Genomic DNA, 19195 nt, shown 5'->3' with positions numbered 1-19195 from the left:
AGAGGGGTATAGTCTTATGAAATGCCAGATGCAAGGCTTCTCATACTACCGACACTATCTAACCCTCCCCATTTCTAAAGTCTCAAGCCAATAACCTGCCATCTCTCTTTGGCCATGGAACTCTTGGGAGCAGTTGGGAATAAAGCTTGTCAATTAGCGCCAATCGCAAATTAATGATGGCCAACCTTTTTCCTTCCTCTCTCTTCTTCTGTTTCTGTAACATACACATGCCAAAGATTTTCGATTGACAGACTCGACTGCAATGCTTTCCTTTAACATACACATGCCAAAGATTTTCGATCAACAGACTTGACTGTACACGTGCCAAAGGTTTTCGATGATATATACCTCAATAGTATCCAAGATTACAAATTCACACAATTGTGAGATAAGGTAGCAATTACAAGCAAAGGAGGAGCTTTATTTCTTGCCATATGTGCAAATGAGACACCTCCAGTAAACTCAAGATATAGCTTCACAGCAAAAGCCACACTTGATTTATGCTGCCACACACTACAGTTGGTATTCCAGAAGTTTCTTCATTTTTTTAGTCCCAGCAGGACAAGAAGGACCTCAAGATATTGGAAGCGGACTACACGGCGTAGGATGCTTTGCCGTGCAGGCGTGTAAGGCGGATACCGCACTAAGAGATCACCGATAGTTCTTCTCACCAAAACAGGTTTCATGTGGCTGAAAGTCTCAAAACTATATTTTCCATGGTATGCTCCCATTCCACTATTTCCAACTCCTCCAAATGGAATTTCATGCACCCCAACCTGTAGAGAACAACCTACTCTTGAGTCTTCTCGCCCAGAATTATTCCTAAGAAGCTCCCTGTGAGCAACTCATGCAAAAGGAAATCCATGGATGGAAGGCAAAATACATAGAACAAAACTTTTATAACTTACATAAATGACGGTATCATTGACGAGCATTGCTCCAGAAGAAGTTTCATTGATAACTCTGCTCTTCAAATCCTCATTGTTTGTGAACAAGTACAAAGCTAAGGGTTTCTCCCTTGCATTCACGAATTGTATAGCATCACTTATATCAGGAAGCTGTCCATTATTAAAGTTTATGAGCGTAAGTAAAGAGTCAGTAAAATTTTGGACTCACACACACACTGAGAGAACAAAGAGGTATATAAACATCTGTTAAAGGCCAATATGGCCCACAATACCAAAACAATACATACAAGAAACGTGTCTCATCTGGGGAAAAATAAAACAAGCCTAAAGCTACATGCCAATAAATACCTGTCTCGAGTTCCAAATATACAGGATGCCGTTGGAAATCTCTCTTACAGAGAGAGAGAGAGAGAGAGAGAGAGAGAGAGAGAGAGAGAGAGAGAGAGAGAGTCAAATGCTTCTGGCTTTGAAAGCCCTATCTTGAGGCATTCTTCTGCTGGCATTCGATGGCCAGATCCTGCCACAGATCCTTAGTGGATGTTGCAACTTGCAATGCCATTTGGAAAGCATGTTGCTGCCATCAGCAACCTGTTTCATCACGCCCTTTCCATCTACACTGATCTAATCTCCCACCTCCCCCCCCTCCCCCCCTCCTATACAACCCCATTTTCCTCACCAGCTCCATGTCCTTGGTCTTTACATGTCATTCCTAATTTTCCTATTTAGGTTAAAGTTTCCTCTTTCTACTTTCTGGCCTACCTGTGGCAAAGGCCTTGGTGTTTTTTTTTAAGCTTTGGAGATAAGGTAATGATGGTTTGAAGTGGTGATCCTCTAAATCATTGTTAGGTTCTTTAATGTTAAATCTTAAACTTGAGAAAACCAATGCTAATCAATAAACTTTGCACTCAATTCTTTCAACATTTCTCTCTCTCTCTTTCACATACACATAGTGTTGGAATTATGGCCTTTGGCATTGACCTCTCAAACTCTATCGGCATTACCTCTTGTATAGTCAACAATTTAGTCATCTTGTGAGTGTGTGAGGACACAAGGGCTTAGCAATCATAGCATGGTGAGTTGCACGAGAGTCCAAAGCTATTCCCAATCACCCTTGTCACCCCCATTCAGGGAGCCTCTCTTGCCCTTTCGGAGTTGCCCCATGACCCTTGGGAAAGATGCATATGTGACCCTCGAGAGGTTGCACCTAGCCATATCCTAATATACTAGTGTTCATATCACTGCACGATAATTATGCGCACTTGACTGACAATTGCACCACGGCCAACCAAGCATGGACCACCCTATACAAAAACTTTGGTGCCAAACAAGAAAAGAGAAAATAAGCCTTTAAAAAAACCTTTACAAACTCACAATGAATCAAGGGGAGAATATTTCAAGCCTCGTGAATAGCTTAATGAGTATCATTACTCAATTGAGTGTCAGATTCCAGAGAAAGATAAGGTTGACGTACTCTTAAGTTATGTTCCCGAAAATTTTAACAACATTGTCATAGTGCTAGAACGAAAGGACTCAACACCTTCTTTGAAACATATCATTAATGCTTTAATTGAAGAAGAGAAAAAACAACAAAGAAGACTTCAACCAATGGAGGAGCTTTCATTGCTACATCATCTAAGACTGCATCTTCATCAACTAGAACAAATAACAAGAAGTGTTTCGAGTGTTGCAAATCAAGGTAATCTTCTCAAGATTGCTACAAGAACAAATTTTGTAGTAAATGAGGCATCAAAGGTCATCTGCTACTGTGCCCTAGGGCCCTAGGGTATGGCAATTGTCATCTGCTACCACTTGTGCAAGAGACAATATACAAATGGTAGTAGGTAGTCAGTGTGGTACACCGCAGATTGTAGGGCATACGGACTGCACACCATTGGCATTGTCTCCCCCGCAGTTAGCTCTGCTACCATTGGCTTCTTACTCTCAGCAGTCTGTGGCATATGCTTTTCGCTTTGGAAACTCCCTTGGTTATCTCTTCACATCGTCTCAGCCTCCACAAACAACGTCCGATTCAGCACAAGAAGTTAGGGTTCCATTTCCAATGCATCCTCCACCTATGGGATCTGGTACTTATCGAGGCCCATACTCATGGGCCATGGCCTCAACATCCATACTAGCCCTTTTATATACACTAGCCTCTTCATTTAGACAGTTAGCACCGATAGTTACGATGCCATGCTTCATTTCATTGTGTATACCATGCCTTTGAACTCTTGGAGTACTGTTGCTTGTGGTTTGGTGGTTCTCTCATGCTAGGAGTCAACTCACCTGGACGGTGGGTAATCTTGTCTGTAGTTGTGCTACAGTTAATAGTTACAATTGGTCTTGGTTTGCACTTGGGGGGTTACTTGGCTGTTGGACTTGATCATCAGTAGTCTAGTGGACAAAAGTATTAAGGTAGGACTTTTGACATCTCTACACACGAAAGACAGGGATCTCCCAACCAGCTTCTATCACCAAAGATACTACAAATATCAATTCATTAGCATCTTGAAGGATGGATGCATACACAGAGGAGATACATGTAGAGATTTCTACACTTTGTGCCAAAATAGCGGTGGGTCAGCTCAAAGTATTCGCACACCGCCTTGAGATAGAGGTGTGTAGAGTAGCTCGGATCCCCCACGGCCTAGAGGTATGCAGACTAGGTTGCGAGGCGGAGATTGAGGAACACTATGTATGCAGTGCATATTCTACTATCTGATCAAGATATCCTACTATGTTTGGAGAGCCATAGCATTGCAACTTGCAATGAATTTGCACCCATCAAGGCAAAGGTAGCAAAAGAGGCTAAAGGCCCCAAGCTTCTCTCAGACCCCCAATCATAAATCCAAGGAAAGAAAAAGAAAACAAAGACAAAGGCAAACGTAGAAACTATAGACTAAATAGCAGAAAAGAAAGAAATGGCAAACAAAAAAGAGGAGAAAGCACTAGCAAAGAAAGAAGACGACAAAAACAAAACCAAGACAACCCAATCACAAATACAAGGGAAACTAAAAGAAAACACACAAAAAAAAACAAAAACAAACAGAAAAAATCTCAAATCATTTAAACTGGCCTGCCTTTTGTAACTTTAATAAATAAGCAATAGGAAACAATGAAAGTATTTAAACATGTATCTATCCCGAGTGTGTGTGTGCTTGAGAGAGAGAGAGAGAGAGAGAGAGAGAAGAAGGGGGGGGGGGGGGGGGGGGGTGTTAGGGTTAAGGTGGCATGATTAGTGTAGCATTCATAATACAAAGTAGAAAACAATAGCAAAACTTGATAGTAGAAATGATCAACCAACACTAGAAGTGTGTACGATGAGTAGCTACTTAAGTAGTGGCAGCATATGGCTAGGTGCACCTCTCAAGGGTCAAGAGGCAACTCCCAAACTGCAAGAGTGTGTAACAAACTTGAACACTCCAAGTCAAGAATCAATCACGACCATAGTTGCCAAGAAACACGTTTCTTCACTTATGAAACCTACGAAACGTTTCAGAAACGTTTCTCTGAAACGTTTCTGTATGAGTTTGGACGTTTCAAAGGAAAAGTCAAGGCTCGTAAGTTTTCGCACGTCAGGCCGTAGCGTTGATTTTTTTACGTCATGAAATCCTCAACGTCATGAATGTAGCTTCTGTCTTGCTTCTAATGATGAAAGTTAGTCCTATTCTGCCTCTTTTTCATGTCTAAGATCTCAGCTATACCACTTAAACTTACGTACATTCTTTAGTTTGCATGAAACTTCTGTTTTGGCGTTTCTTTCTCGGACGAAACCGTTTCGAAACTTCTGAAACTCGTTTCAAACGAAACGTTTCGAAACTCCGTGGCAACTATGATCACGACAGCACCAAATAACCACTTCAAACAATTCACACATCAGAATAGATTTGCACTGGCCCGACGGAGTTCCGTGCCTAGAGATATTGGCCCCAAGACTGGCGCCCCTTTCAGTATTTCTTTTTGTATTAATCAATCATCAAAGTACAAGAGAGCGGTTGGGGTTTCACTCTCAGACTCTGCGTCTAGATGCTCTGAGAAGTGAGGCCCTCACCACTAATTTAAAAATTACAAGGGATGCCCAAAAGCAGAGCCCCAAAAGCTTGAAAGCAAAAGCAGATTCTCTCTCTCTCTCTCAATGAGAGTCAGTAAAAAGCAAGTTCTCTTTTCTCTCTCTTTCTCCCAAATCATAGCAAAAAGCTGAGATTTGCGTCGCTCAAAATTTCCAAAAAGTGTATATATATATATATATATATATATGTATATTTTTTTTTTATTTTTTTTTTTCACCTCTGCGATTTCCGGAAATTAAGGTTTCTGGCAAAAATAGGGTTTTACAGGAATTTTAGGGTTTCTACTCTCCGTAGCCATGTCATCACTTTGTGACATACCCCCCTCTTGAAAGCATTGTAATCGACCGCGATTATACCTGCAAAACCGACAAAAGCCATAAACCGTCTTAGTAGACACTGACTGTTAGTACCTACGTACTAGGAACACACATCTAGCACTTGTACAAAATCGACAGTCACATCACACAACATCACAGGACATTCAACATTCATTCGGATCTTAGAGCATGATTTATCGGCAATGTAGCTAGCAATCACATCTAGGTCCAATCGGGACCTCATCGATGTCCGATTGACTAACCCCTATTGCAACCATGTCTATTCGAGATCAAGTAGACCAAAATGCTGCAGTCATTTCGTCTATCAGTTCCTGCACTCAAAAGAAGTGAAGAAACAACTCAGTATCATTATCAGGAATTCCATTATAAAGTCATCCAGCAGAATACTGTCAGCTATCAGTATCCCTGAAGTTCAAAGAGACATCAGTGACTTTAGTATCAAAATCGAGGCATCTGTTGACAAGGGAGCGGAGTGACTCCTCTCTTGTGCATCCCACTACACCAGATCTCCGGCCAAGCTGAATTCTGTGTTCCGTTTGGAGTAGACTATGCTAAACCAAAACATCGAGGTAAAGTTTCACAATCCGAGGAGTATCTGCTAGGTCCTCCTCCTCCATCCACTTCGCATCAAATGCAGGAAATTTCTTGAACTTAACCAAGAACCGCCTTCGGACGTTACCTTTCTTCGTATCGTTATGTGCCAAAATCTGTTCAGGAACAAGGATCTCCTCGTTTTCTTCCACTTCAGGTTGCTCATCACGCTCCCCATCATCAGGCACATCACCCTTAACAGGTTTCAAGAGACTGACATGCAATGCATTGTGAATCCTCCAAGTATCTGGCAGTTTCAATAGGAAGGAGACATCATTTATCTTGTCAGTGATCTGGAAAGGTCCGTAGTATCGCATACTAAGCTTTGGAAAAAGCCTCTCCTTTCCCTTTTTCTTTCGTAGGCGTGCCTTCTCAAAACGTAAAAGCACCCAATCATCCTCCTTCAATTTCATGTCGCGACAATGGCGATCCGCTGCCTTTTTCTGTCGTTCTTGAGACTTCTGCAAAGTCTCGCGAACCTTGGCAAAAGCAGTATCCAAATCTCGCGAATATTCATCCGCTTCAAATATCTAATCTTTCGTGCTCAGGAATGATGGAACCTTCGCAGCACTTTCAACAATCTCACATGGCGTCTTCCCCATCGAAGAGTGTATCGTGTTATTGTAGGCAAATTCCACCAAAGGTAAGTTCTTTTCCCATTAAGTCTTCCGATCCGAGATACAAGACTTCAATAAATCTAAAACCATTGAATTGGCAATCTCAAATTGCCCGTAAGTCTGCAAGTGGAACGATGACGAGAACTGCAACTGCATGCCAATGTTCTCCCAAATTGCCTTCCAAAACAAACTCATAAATCTGCGGTCTCTGTCGGAGACAATCGTCTCAGACGTGCCATGTAATCGGAAAATCATCATGATCTTTCTGTATTCTCGGGAGATCAAAAATGAAATCCATTTCAATACTTTTCCAAGGGCGGGTGGGTATAGGTAAAGGTTGTAACAATCCTTGTGCCTTATGCCTGTCAAACTTGACTTTCTGGCATACCAAGCAACTGCGCACAAATTCTTCCACATCCTTCTTGAGTCTCGGCCAAAAGAAGTATCTCTCTACCCCTTTCATGGTGGTAGCGATGCCGCGGTGACCCGTAAAAGGTGGACAGTGGCATTCAGTCATAATCTTTTCCCTCAACGGTTGTGTAACGCACAACATAGTCTTTTTCATCAAGTAGCCTTCCCGAAGGGAGTATCCAGCTACTGTCTCCCCATCCCATATCCGTGTGAAAATATCTGCAAAATCTGTATCTGTGGCATACTGATCGACCATATCCTCGAAGCTCCTATGATGTATCGCGGAAATAGCCAGAACCAACGGCTTCCAAGACAAAGTATCTGCCACCACATTCTTCTGTCCCTGCACATGGACAATCTGGAAGTGAAACTGTGACAAGATGTTCGCCCACCGCATCTGCTTTTCCGAAAGCTGCTTCTGTGGCAAGAAGTAGAGCAAACTTTGATGGTTTGTAAAGACAGTAAAATCCGCTCCGAGTAGTTAATGCAGCCACTAAGTAAGAGCATGGATAACCGCCAAAAGCTCTTTCTCATAGATCTGTGCTGTCATCTCTGGCCTAGAGAACAAACGGCTCTCGTAAGCTATGACATGGCCTTCTTGCATCAAGACCGCACCCAGACTACAACCATAAGCATCACAAAATACTTCAAATGCCTTCTGTAAGTCCGGCAAAGTCAAATCTGGTTCTGTAGTCAATTTCTCTTTCAATGTCTGAAAGGCAATCACCTCTGTGGATCCCTACGAGAAAGGGACTCCTTTCTATATCAAGATATGCAAAGGGAAATCAACCTCTGCAAACTTTTGAATGAACCATCTGTAGTACGAACACAGTCCCAAGAAGCTTTCAACTTCATGGATATTCTTCAAATCGGGCCAATCACAGATAGTGTCTATCTTGGCCGGATCCATTTGCACTCCTGTTGTTGAGACAAAGTGTCCCAAAAAGTCTTTGAAGCAGATGATCTCTATGTTCTGCCTCATTCTTCGAGAAACAATGATATCATCAAAGAAAGTGCCAACAAATAGCCTATACTCTCGAAAAATCCTGTCCATCATCCGGTTAAATGTCGCAGGAGCATTGGTTAAGCCAAAAGGCATCACCAAAAACTCAAATAACCCAAAAGTCATCCGAAAGGCTGTCTTGTAGACGTCTCTCGGCGCAATTCGGATCTGATGATATCCACTCTTCAAGTCAATCCTGCTAAAGCACGAAGATCCATGTAAGCTGTCGAGTATATCATCAATCCTAGGAATCGGAAAACTGTTCTTGATGGTGATTTCGTTGAGAGCGCTATAATCGATACACATTCTCCAAGATCCGTCTTTCTTCAAATCCAACAACAGTGGAGAGCAATACGGTGAAGTACTATGCTGGACAAGACCCTTTTCCAAGAGGTCTCTCACTGGGTTCATAATCTTTTCATTCTGTACTCGACTCACACGGTAAGGTGGCCGGTTCGGTGGCGTGCTTCCAAGTATCAGATCAATGGTTTGATCTTCAGGCCCTCTGAAAAGCAATCGGCATGAGTGTGGAGAAAAATCTTGACGTTCTTTTGTTCAGGTCAAAACATATTCAACCTTTATCCATCATTGAGGTCTCTCCCATAAGAATGAGTAAAGAAACTGAAGTTCATCAAGTACAATCTCTAAGCCCTTCATTTATCAAAGTCGCTTTCTCGGCCCGGTAGTCAACCACGGCGTAGTTCTTGTGGTACCAAGGGATCCTGAGTAGAACGTCACTCGCGTGCCTTGAACACCCCTGTCATTGCAAACGAAGTTTGCCAATGCTCGGTGTAATGGAAACATCCCATCCGGGTGCCAGTCGAACTACCTCCGCCTGTGGCCTCCACCTGTGGCGTCAGTCTGTCGGGCGTAATTCCAAATCGAGCCGCCAATTCCAAGTGAAAAGAAGTTGGCCTTGGCTCCTTCAAAAGAGCTTCCTGATCCTTCACTTTGCCCCAAAAGCAGCAAAGTTTGTACTTTCATTCATTAGATTCAGTGCAGGTCCCACGCCATGTGGTACTAGTTCTGCTTTTCTATCTGCCTTTTCTGCCACGTTCCTCAACTGCTCTCGAACTCTCAGGCATGTCGCCGTTCTTACCATTCTGTTCTTTCGGTGCCTGTTTAGGGCACTTCGCGGAGATATGTTCCATGTTCCCCGCATCCAGAGCACTTCCCCTCCCTGATGAAGCGAGCTTTCTCCTGAGGAGTAAGCTTGAGTCGTGCATCCTTCTTCTCTGGATTGCTCTTTTTCCTTCTACTTTCATTCCCATAAGTCTGTTCGGCTCGTTGTGTCATGGCCTCATCTGTGGGGTAGGTCAGACTGCCAGAGTGAATGGCAAAGCCCCGCTTCGCATGACTCATCAACACCTGAATAGAAGCTGACTTCTGTTCCAAGCAGTGATCTCGGATCTCTTAGGTAGACCCAAGGTAAACCGCTCAATCTGTTTTCTGACGAGATCTTCTTGAATGAAGAGGCCTGTAGAAAAGAGCTCCAGAATCTTTCACAATAAGCATTGATTGTATCTTTCTTGGTCATCCGAAGATGGTTCCAAGCAGCTCGTACATCTCGTTCATATTCTTGCGTCAACCAAGAAGAAATAAAAAGCTTCTTAAATTTCAGCCATTTAACTGGCGCAGTCTTGTTTAAAAGAAGCGTGGACCACCAAGTACGAGCATTCCCCTTAAGGTAAGAGGTAGCTCTCCGAATCTTGGAGTGCTCTGAATAGCGTCCTCCCGCGAAAGCAATGTCAAACTGCTGTATAAAAGACAAAGCCTTCAAAGCATCTGAGTATCCTAAAAAAGTATCAAACTTGATCGAGTGGCCACCTTAAACTCTCGGACTTTCTTGCTTTTATCTTCGAGAAAGTCATACTGGTTGGCTTTGTAAAAATTGTTCTTGTTCGCATAAAAGTTTCCCATCATCGGAATCTGAGCATTCTGTAGACAAGTCCTCAGTAGAACTATCAGTCTCTGGGCGAGATTTAGTCTTCTTTGTGTTTCTCTTGTCCTTTCCGAAGCGTTGCTTCTTGCTTCGCTTCTTACCTTTTTTGTCTTCTTGGCTCGAATCTGAAGAGGTAGAAGAACTGTCAGAAGAAGAAGAAGAAGAAGAAGAAGAACTCGGTACTCCTTCAAATCAAACATGCTTCTTCTGTTTCTTTGCCTTGTCAAAAGTCAACTGACAACCCAAATATCCCGGGAAGTCCGTGCTTTTCTTTCTGCTTTTTGCCGTACTTTTTGGCTTTCTTGTGCGCGTCAAAAAGCTAAGCAATCCGTGCATCAACCACCTCTTATAATTCCTTCTCTGTATACTGTTTGTGATCAGAAGGTTTCTTGAGAGTGGGTTTCAGTGGTTTTCTACCACTGCTCATGCACTTCTTGAAAAGAAGTCTCGCTCATATATTTTGAAAATTTTGGGTCCTTTGCAAAATTGAGCATCATCTTCGTTGCATCGCCGATCAACTAGCGATGCTCCATCTCTTGCCGCTCCGCCTGAGTATGCCGAGGCGGGCCATACTCTCTACCGGATTCTTCGTTGTGATCCCTGCCCGCATCTCCAGATGCAGAGGGAGCCGATTGATCCTTGCGTGAAGCCATAGGTGCCGCGGAAAAAAAATTGGGGATCGGATTTCTCGTAGAAGAGAAATCGGCCGGGCTCTGATACCACTGTAACAGACTTGGACACTCCAAGTCAAGAATCAATCACGACAGCACCAAATAACCACTTCAAACAATTCACAAATCACAATAGATTTGCACTGGCCCGGTCGAGTTCCGTGCCTAGAGATATTGGCCCCAAAGACTGGCGCCCCTTTCGGTATTTCTTTTTGTATTAATCAATCATCAAAGTACAAGAGAGCGGTTAGGGTTTCACTCTCAGACTCTGCGTCCAGATGCTCTGAGAAGTGAGGCCCTCGCCACTAATTTAAAGATTACAAGGAATGCCCAAAAGTAGAGCCCCAAAAGCTTGAAAGCAAAAGCAGATTCTCTCTCTCTCTCAATGAGAGTCAGTAAAAAGCAAGTTCTCTTTTTCTCTCTTTCTCCCAAATCATAGCAAAAAGCTGAAGTTTGCGTCGCTCAAAATTTCCAAAAAAATTAATTTATTTATTTATTTTTTTCACCTCCACGATTTCCGGAAATTAAGGTTTCTGGCAGAAATTAGGGTTTGCAGGAATTTTAGGGTTTTTGTTGTCCGTAGCCACGTCATCACTTTGTGACAGAGTGGCTCCACAGAATGGGGGTGACTCAAGATAGCTTTGGACTCTTGTACAACTCACCATGCCGTGTGTGCTAGGCCATGCGCCCTCACATGCTCACCAGATGACTAGACTCCTGATTGTACAAGAGGTAATGCCTATAGAGTTTGAGAGGTCTTTTCCAAGGGCCATAATCTCAACAATCCTCACTCTGGACTTTGGATTATACTGAAGCAAGTTGGATCGAGACTCAATGCCACGCAGGCCAATGGTCAACTCATATGATGTCACACAGACTAAAGAATCCTCCCCTCAAACAAAGAAGGTGGACAACCATCCATATCTACGACACATCAATAAAGCCGCTATAGTGATCGAGGGCGGCATAGACATGGAGACAGTTCTCCTCCTCTTGATCTTCGTCTTCGTCTTCGTCCTCTACAAGGTTGACTTTGCCTTTGTCTCTGCTGTTGCTACTACTACTACTGTGGCATTTTTTCGGTGAAAGTAATAGAACCCATAGGATCACCTACAACAGGAGTCGTCGTGGACGCAAAAATCACAAGTTGAGTATCAGTGCTAAGTGGAACTATTTAAGGTACTATACCAAGAGTGACTCCATCCATAGTTTTGTGGACCGACGCAAGATCGTGCAATGCATCATGACGTTCATGTTTGACAACCCTAAGATATGTTACTTGATTATTTAGCCGCCTTATATGATCTTGTTAACAAACTAGCAGAACATCCTTCTCAAAGAGTTGTTGAGTGCATTGTAGCAGCTCCCAATACGTAGCATCATATGTCGCACCATGCAACTGATGAGTGCTCTTGAGAGTATACAGTACATCTACCATGGAAATCAGAGCCCGAGCCCCATCGTTCATTCTTTAGAATTGCCTCGAGATGCTATAGGAAAGGAAATGGTTTGGCGTTGTAAAGTACAGAGAAAGAGGGTGTAGAGAAAGAAGATGCAGAGGAAGATGGCTTAATAATGAATATGAGTGAGTGAGTGAGTGACAGGACCATTGTTGGTAGGATTGAGGATAGGTACCCTCTTAGCTCGGGGGGGTATCAGCAGCTCTTCCCGTCTCTATTCTAGCCGGTGTGATGATACTCGGAGCTGACCAATCACTACTCGTGAGCTATGTGGCATGTATGTGTCCTTGTAGCGTGGTCTCCGAAGGAATCCCCCGTCTAGCATGGTCAAGAAGTGCTCATTGTAGATTTATTTGAAGTTGACCCAGACCCAGGCCTACAGACCGGCTAAATTAGAATAAACTTTGGTAAAAATAAAACTCACCCCTTGGGCTTTAAAACTTTCACCTCCTGTACAAAGCCTTAGCACAGTGCTTTGGAGGTGCCGCCAAGTTAGTCCCAAAACATGCTAAATTTAGATGATTTGTGGCAAGTTCAAATTTCACCCTAAGGCTTCCCAAACTCATATTTAGTCTAAAGAGTATTTCTAATAATACAATGTCAGGTGTGTGTCCTATTTGTATCCAACAAAAAGGATAGAAGTGAAAAGCTTGACATAGAGAGAGAGAGAGAGAGAGAGAGAGAGAGAGAGAGAGAGAGAGAGAGATGAAATGAAGTGAAATGTTATATTAACGTCTTCAAAAGGCCAAAATGACCTATGAGACCAAAAGGTTACATCCATGTGTAACTCTAGTACAGAGTCAAGGGAACATAAAGAAAAATATAAATGAGGGTGAGGGTACCTAGAGTGGGTAAGTATGGCATATGTAAGCCTAACCTACATCCTCATCATCAACATATACCTTCATAAGTTTGGAATAATCTGAACTCACGAATTATAAGAGGGGATAAAACACTCATAAAACTACAAAAGCAAGGAACACAAGAAAACCAAAAAAAAGAAAAAGAAAAAGAAGAAAAAACAAAACAAGAAACAAAAAAAATTCACTTTATTTGCCACTAAACAAAACTAGATAAAACAAACCATTAATTACTTAAACATGTTTTTAGAAAAGGCATACGCAAAATAAGTTGAAGCAGCTTACTTGGCTAAAACTTGAAACAAGTACTCAACTTTAAGTAAAGAGACGACATCTCATCAACATCAACATCTCATCCTCATCACATAATACATCCGCTCAAAACATATGGGGAGGGGTAAAATCACACGAGGGCTAATGAGGTGCACAATGGGGAAAGTAGACAATCCCATGAGCTCTCTCATGTGTCTCTCCAGTATGGCCTCAATGTCCTCCATGGTCAGCTCGCGCGCGGGGGGGGGGGGGGGGGGGGGGGGGCCTCAATGATGTTCGGTAGCCTCCAATGTAAACCTCGTCTACTGTGTGAATATCCTCGCATCCTTGGGCGTCGTGAACGACCAAGTTGGATGGCTCGATCAAGAAGAATGTCCCAATAAGGGTGTGATTGAGTAACACCTATGGTGGTACATCCCGAGTAGTCCCTCTATAAAAAGTGATCTGGCTTTGTATGGATCCTCTGTGAAGGTTTTCTGCTCCTAAGGGTAGTCTCTCCGAGTCAACGGATCTCCAACAAGAAGAGACCTAGGCACAGCCCGCACCTTTGATCATAGTAATCCATGATGCAGAAAAAGGGGCCAAAGCCCTCTCTGAATAAGCAATGAAAACGCCCGTTGATCTCATAGTATGTTGTGCATTGGCAGATATGGTGCTCCTCTATCTTTGGCTCTCTCTCGCAAACCTGGCATAATCTCTCCTCTAGGGGTATACCTCTGTATCGGCCAATCTCTATCTCCAACCAGTGAGATGAGGTGAGTAGCTGACCAATAACACATCTAATGCCATGAGATAGATGGTTTCCCATGTACTTGGGATGTGAGATAAACCCATCCTCCGGAGAAGATGGTCTAAATTAATTCGTGCCCAAACACATGAGACAGAGAGCCAAGTCCTAGTATCCAGCTGAATGAGATCATGTTTGATAAACTTGCTAATCTCTGAATATGTGAGGGTGAGGGATGGTGCATCCAAGGAACTGATAAGGGGGCAACATGTCCACACTAAATCCATGTAGCTCAAACCAAGATGAAATCTGTGCAAACCAGCATGAAGTATCACCCTCACTGGCCAATTGTCGCAATCACTCAAGCTCTAGTCATGCATATCTATTGTGTGGTCTCCAATGTGCTATGAATGAAAGACACTGATCTAGCAAGAGCCTCCACTACAATTGGTGGTGCGATCATCTCATCTCTGATAATCTCATGTGGCACCGAGGCTTTCACCCGGATCAGCCTGGAGATCTTGGATACAAGTGGTCTCTGTCCATGGATCTCCATCCATCATATGTCCACCCTGTCCGTATGTAAAAATAGGTGCTGATCTCCTGACCCCATCACCTTGGTTTTGCCAAGGTTGATGGAGAGCACACTGTCATGTGCATAAACCTTTAACGCATCTAGATGTCTCAACGTACCCTCTGGACAGTCTAAAATAAGGACAATATCATCCGCATAAAGCAATAGAGGTATCCATGTACCTGACAGTTGTGCTCCCCCATCCACTGCAGTCTTAATATAGTCAGCAATCCCATCAATATGCAACCCAAGCAAAGTCGAAGAAAGTGTGCATCCCTGCTTTACCCCAATGTAGAGTGCACAGGGTCTGAAAAACCCTCTGCTGTCCGTACTCTCCCTACAATTGTCTCATTCAAGCCATGATACCCCATACAAGCTCCTGTGAGACTCCCAAGTCATGTAGTCAATGTATCAACCTGGCTCTCGCGATTGTGTCAAAGGCTTTGAGGAAATCCACAAAGCTACAATAAATCCTCCTCCCATGAACTCTGCCCTCCTCAATGATCGCTCTAAGCGTGAAGATATGATCAAGTGTAGAGAATCCCCTCCCGAATCCAGCCTGACCTGAAGCTCGTACACCTCTCTCTCTACCCATCTGCTCAAGTATAGATATAGCTTGGCCAATGAGTGATCGATCATGATAGTGCAATAGTTACTTGGCAGGGTTGGATCTCTAGACTGGAGTACTGATACAATCGTAGATGTACTCGGAGTCTCAAGAAACCCCTCATACATGGCCTTGTTGAACATGAAGGTCAACAAACCATAAATATGATCACTAACATGTATGAAAAGCTCTACCACTATACCATCATGATCTTGTGCCCTCCCTGTGTGCAATTTGTCAATGGCTCACTTCACCATCTCTGCTATGAAGAAAGTAGAAGTGGGAGGACACGGTTCTGGTAGGTCTGGCAATGGTAACTGCTCTGCTACTGTGTATAGAGAGGATGCATATCGTGTCCATGTCCCTATAGAAGTAGTGACTAGAGAGACTGAGTGCTCTCTAAAGAGTCGCCAAGCCTCCCTAGAGTCCTCGTTGAAGAGTATCTGATAAATATCTCTCTCAAGCTGAGCTAAGAAAGCTCTCTTCTTTTGCCATATAAGGCGGCGGAAGAGTATACGCGACTATCGATGTGTGATCTCTCCCAAAGCCACCTCTCTTTGTATTCGAGCTCTCGTCTCTCAACACTCATCATCATACCAACTATTCTGAGGCGAGCTCCCAGAGCGAGGTCTCCCACTAGGCTGAGAGTGGGGAAAAGTTGTGACCGCTATTGTTTGTATCATCTCTATCAATATGTGAGTGAGCTCTGACAAGGGTTTATGAGGATTCTCCCTTGCTAGAAGACTATACAACTCTTCTATATACACTCCATCTATCTTTCTGTAGAAGTGGTATCTCGGATGGCGATGTGCTGCATGATGAAAGACACCAATAGTGTAAATAAAATCTACTGCAATAGATATTCGAGCATGACCTACAGCCACTCCAACAGGTCAGGGCGAGACTGATGAGTCTTGAATGCGTCGTATAAGTGATGTGGGGGCAAAAACATAATCCACATACCTGCAAGTGAAGCTGCCTAAACCGGAGTATCTATCAAGGCCATTCAAAATAGCCAATCCATGTGTTGTGCCCATATCAATCAAATATCTCCCATACTCTGTAAATTCCTCAGTAATCTTTGAGGTCCTGGAGAGCCCCATCTCTCTGGAGTCTAGCTCTCTCAACATCTCCTCGGAAATGTCAAAGAAAGATGCCTGATGACATGATGTCCTAGCATCGAAATCCCTCAGTAGGATGACATCCCCATCCCTCGAGAACTCCCACATATCCTCATCTAGTATCATGTATGGTGACTTCCCCTTAGGCGAGATGTGCTAGGAGGGAAGTAACATATCTCAATGTAGACAGCTCTACCCTCCTCCGCTCTAACTCTGACCCACATCTAGCCGGCACTCTCATCTCTGCAAACCACCTGGATGATAGGGTGTAACTCCTCCCTAAATAACAATGCTTCTCATCGTGATCCTTTGCTGATGTGCTCATTACAAGCCACTTGTCTACATGTGCTCTCCCAGTTGTATCCAGTCACCCTTGGGAATGTGCTCTCTAGGCTCTGATGCGTCTATGAATAGAAAATGATGTCCCTCCCTCTGAAGGAATCCTCAAAGGCTCCGACATCCAGCCGTAACAAGCCGTTGCAATTCCATGCCGCAAGCTTTAGGTTGGTCCCATAAGACGCGCACCGTCATATGGTGCGTTTGTCAAGTACTATCACTTTGCCTCCTTTGTAAGTTTTCTCTTCTCTAAGGCCCTCCTTTACAAGTTTTCTCTTCTCTCAGGCAGCCAGAACCTCCAGCATGCATTCTTTCATGTGTGCTAGTTGAGACAACGTAAGATCATCTTCCAAGAAAATCCCTATTCGCTTTAGTGTAGGCCTCTTTTTGAGGAAGCCCTTCCTCTCTTCTATGGTAGCGAAACGAATGATTAGAACATGTTCCTAGGAGGTTCTTGCATCACCTTCTCCTTTCTTGCCCACTCTCCATAATCCGGTTTGTTTTGGCTCAATGATTCCCATACGTGCATAGAGGCTTTTCACTTCCTCGGCCACATTGTTGGTGTCCTTGACACCCGTGACTCGTACATGCTGAGCGCATGATTTCCTCCTTTGCTCTTCCTTAATTTTCATGTTGATGATAGAGGTGGGAGTGGGCATTTCATGTTGAGAGAGAGAGAGAGAGAGAGAGAGAGAGACCGTCACTATCGGTAGAATTGGGCCAAAGATTTCTTCAGTCATAACTGCGGCATCCAATGGAGGATCAAGTACAATGGTTGGCGCAATAAACCTGTGAAAATCAATCAAAAATAGTTTCAAGGGTGGGAGGAAAAATCAGCCCCATCAAAAGAATGAACGATTAATACCAGAGTTTTAAGAAAAACGGTGGCCCTTACAGTGAATTCTCATCCCACTGGCCACCATGAACAATTGCTTTTGCTATCCTTGAATCTTCCAGATATGCTTTGATGCGCGAAAAATGCCGTGCATTCACAATTCTGGTAAGATCAGAGCTCTCAGGATTTGGACCAAAAAACTCCTTCAGTATTCTTGTCATTGTGTCGATCTTTGGTAGAGTAAACAGATTCAAGTGATTGAATTCCAAGTGTTAATAGCATGCAAACAGCTTCCAAAGAAGCTTTCAGAAAAATGCCTGCTAACAAAACAATGATGACCAGACTAACCGAGGTTCTCAGAGTTTGCTTTATTAACAGTTTACCAGCTTCTGTGCAGAATCTTTTTGAACGAGGATGTAGTCAGAAGCAACACAAGTCTGGCCACAATTGATTCCCCACTTTCCAGCAGCAATTCGTCTAGCTGCAACCTATGCACAGTTATAAAGATCAGACGCACTGGCTCTCTTTCTACAAAAACGGAAAAAACTCTTGAAGAAACATATGTCAAGCTCACTAAGTTCACCTCAAAATTGGTCGAGGAGTCGATTATTGTTGGACATTTCCCACCAAGTTCCAGTGTGACTGGTGTCAGGTGCTTTGCAGCAGCTGCCATTATTATTTTTCCTACTTGGGGACTCCCTGTATTGAAAAAAATTGCATTTGAAGGAGGATACTAGAGTATGATCATTTTTATGAAACTTCCCTGGTGTACACAGCTCTTACAAAAGTTGAAAATTGTTCTAACACCTTTTGAAGCCTTGAACAAGCTACGAAAAAGAAAGTCAAAAAAGTTGCTGACCTGTAAAAAAAATTTTGTCCCACCGTTGTTCCAGTAAATTTTCACTCTCCGAAATTCCACCTTCTACCACTTTGACTGCCTCTGTATCCAAGTACATTGGAATCAGTTTGGCCAATAAAGATGCCACGGCCGGTGCGATTTCTGAGGGCTTCAAAACCACAGCATTCCCTGCCCCTATTGCTCCAATGAGAGGATCTAAAGCCAGCACTGTACGAGAGATGAATTTAAAATGTTATTGACTTTAAGAGAGCCATAACACTGTCTTGTCTCCCTCCAGATCAAGATATAAAACAAAATTTTCACATGAATTTATACAATCTAGCTGAAAAGCAAAAACCATATTAAAACTGCTTTTTTAGTCAGACACCTTGTACCTGTCCTCTCCCTTACACACGGCTAATCAGGAAGAAAACTTTCCCTTAATCAAAAGGCAACCAACCCTTGTGGTATATAAAGCTTACAAAGAGATATACCTAGATGGATCCAGGATAAGCCCAGATTCATCCTTAAAGGAAAGTGGTATATAAGCTTACAAAGAGAGTCTTAAAGGCCAAGCCAGGGTACAAACTTTTTGAAAATTCTGCAGACTTGAAAAAAGAAACCACAGTTGCTGGTGTTAAGTCTCCCGACTGTTTGACGATAAATCAGTGCTACTTTTAGGGCTTTGTTCTTATTGATGACATAAAATTACTCCAATAACTGTGCTACTCACACTCGCATGGAGGCAAGAATTCACATATTAGATTCTCCATTATGCCACATGTCAAAATGTCCACCCACTTTCAATTTTTTGAGTCTCCTATGCTTTTTCTCTCTCTAAAGAAAATTTAGATGTCAAATTTAGATGTCCACCCACTATTCAATTTTTCGAGTCTCCTATGCTTTTTCTTTCTCTAAAGAAAAGTCTCCTGCGAAAAGTGAGGACCTCAACTCTGCACTTAAGTTTCCCACTCCATGGCAGCTTGCTTTCCTCCCACCAGATCACATAATGG

At 43.1% G+C, this 19195-nt stretch overlaps 1 protein-coding gene across 2 annotated transcripts in view; it reads right to left on the bottom strand.

Moving 5' to 3' along the window:
• Nucleotides 1-322: 322 nt before the first annotated feature.
• Nucleotides 323-19195, bottom strand: part of LOC147417438 (aldehyde dehydrogenase family 3 member I1, chloroplastic-like) — a 62800-nt gene continuing 43927 nt past the window's right edge. For both annotated transcript variants that reach the window (XM_086506638.1, XM_086506639.1), the window contains 7 exons: nucleotides 18204-18410; nucleotides 17928-18043; nucleotides 17728-17832; nucleotides 17405-17574; nucleotides 17208-17298; nucleotides 909-1058; nucleotides 323-776 (listed from right to left, as the gene is read on the bottom strand). In XM_086506638.1, coding sequence (XP_086362764.1) covers nucleotides 540-776; nucleotides 909-1058; nucleotides 17208-17298; nucleotides 17405-17574; nucleotides 17728-17832; nucleotides 17928-18043; nucleotides 18204-18410 — 1076 coding nt within the window. In that variant the 3' untranslated portion in view covers nucleotides 323-539. The remainder of the gene's footprint in view (nucleotides 777-908; nucleotides 1059-17207; nucleotides 17299-17404; nucleotides 17575-17727; nucleotides 17833-17927; nucleotides 18044-18203; nucleotides 18411-19195) is intronic.

Source organism: Adiantum capillus-veneris, chromosome 30 (genome assembly GCF_014529385.1).
Source record: "Adiantum capillus-veneris isolate H3 chromosome 30, ASM1452938v2, whole genome shotgun sequence".
NCBI classification, from domain to species: Eukaryota; Viridiplantae; Streptophyta; class Polypodiopsida; order Polypodiales; family Pteridaceae; genus Adiantum; species Adiantum capillus-veneris.
Note: the sequence above shows the minus strand (reverse complement) of the source record. Positions and strands in the feature narration are given on the sequence as shown.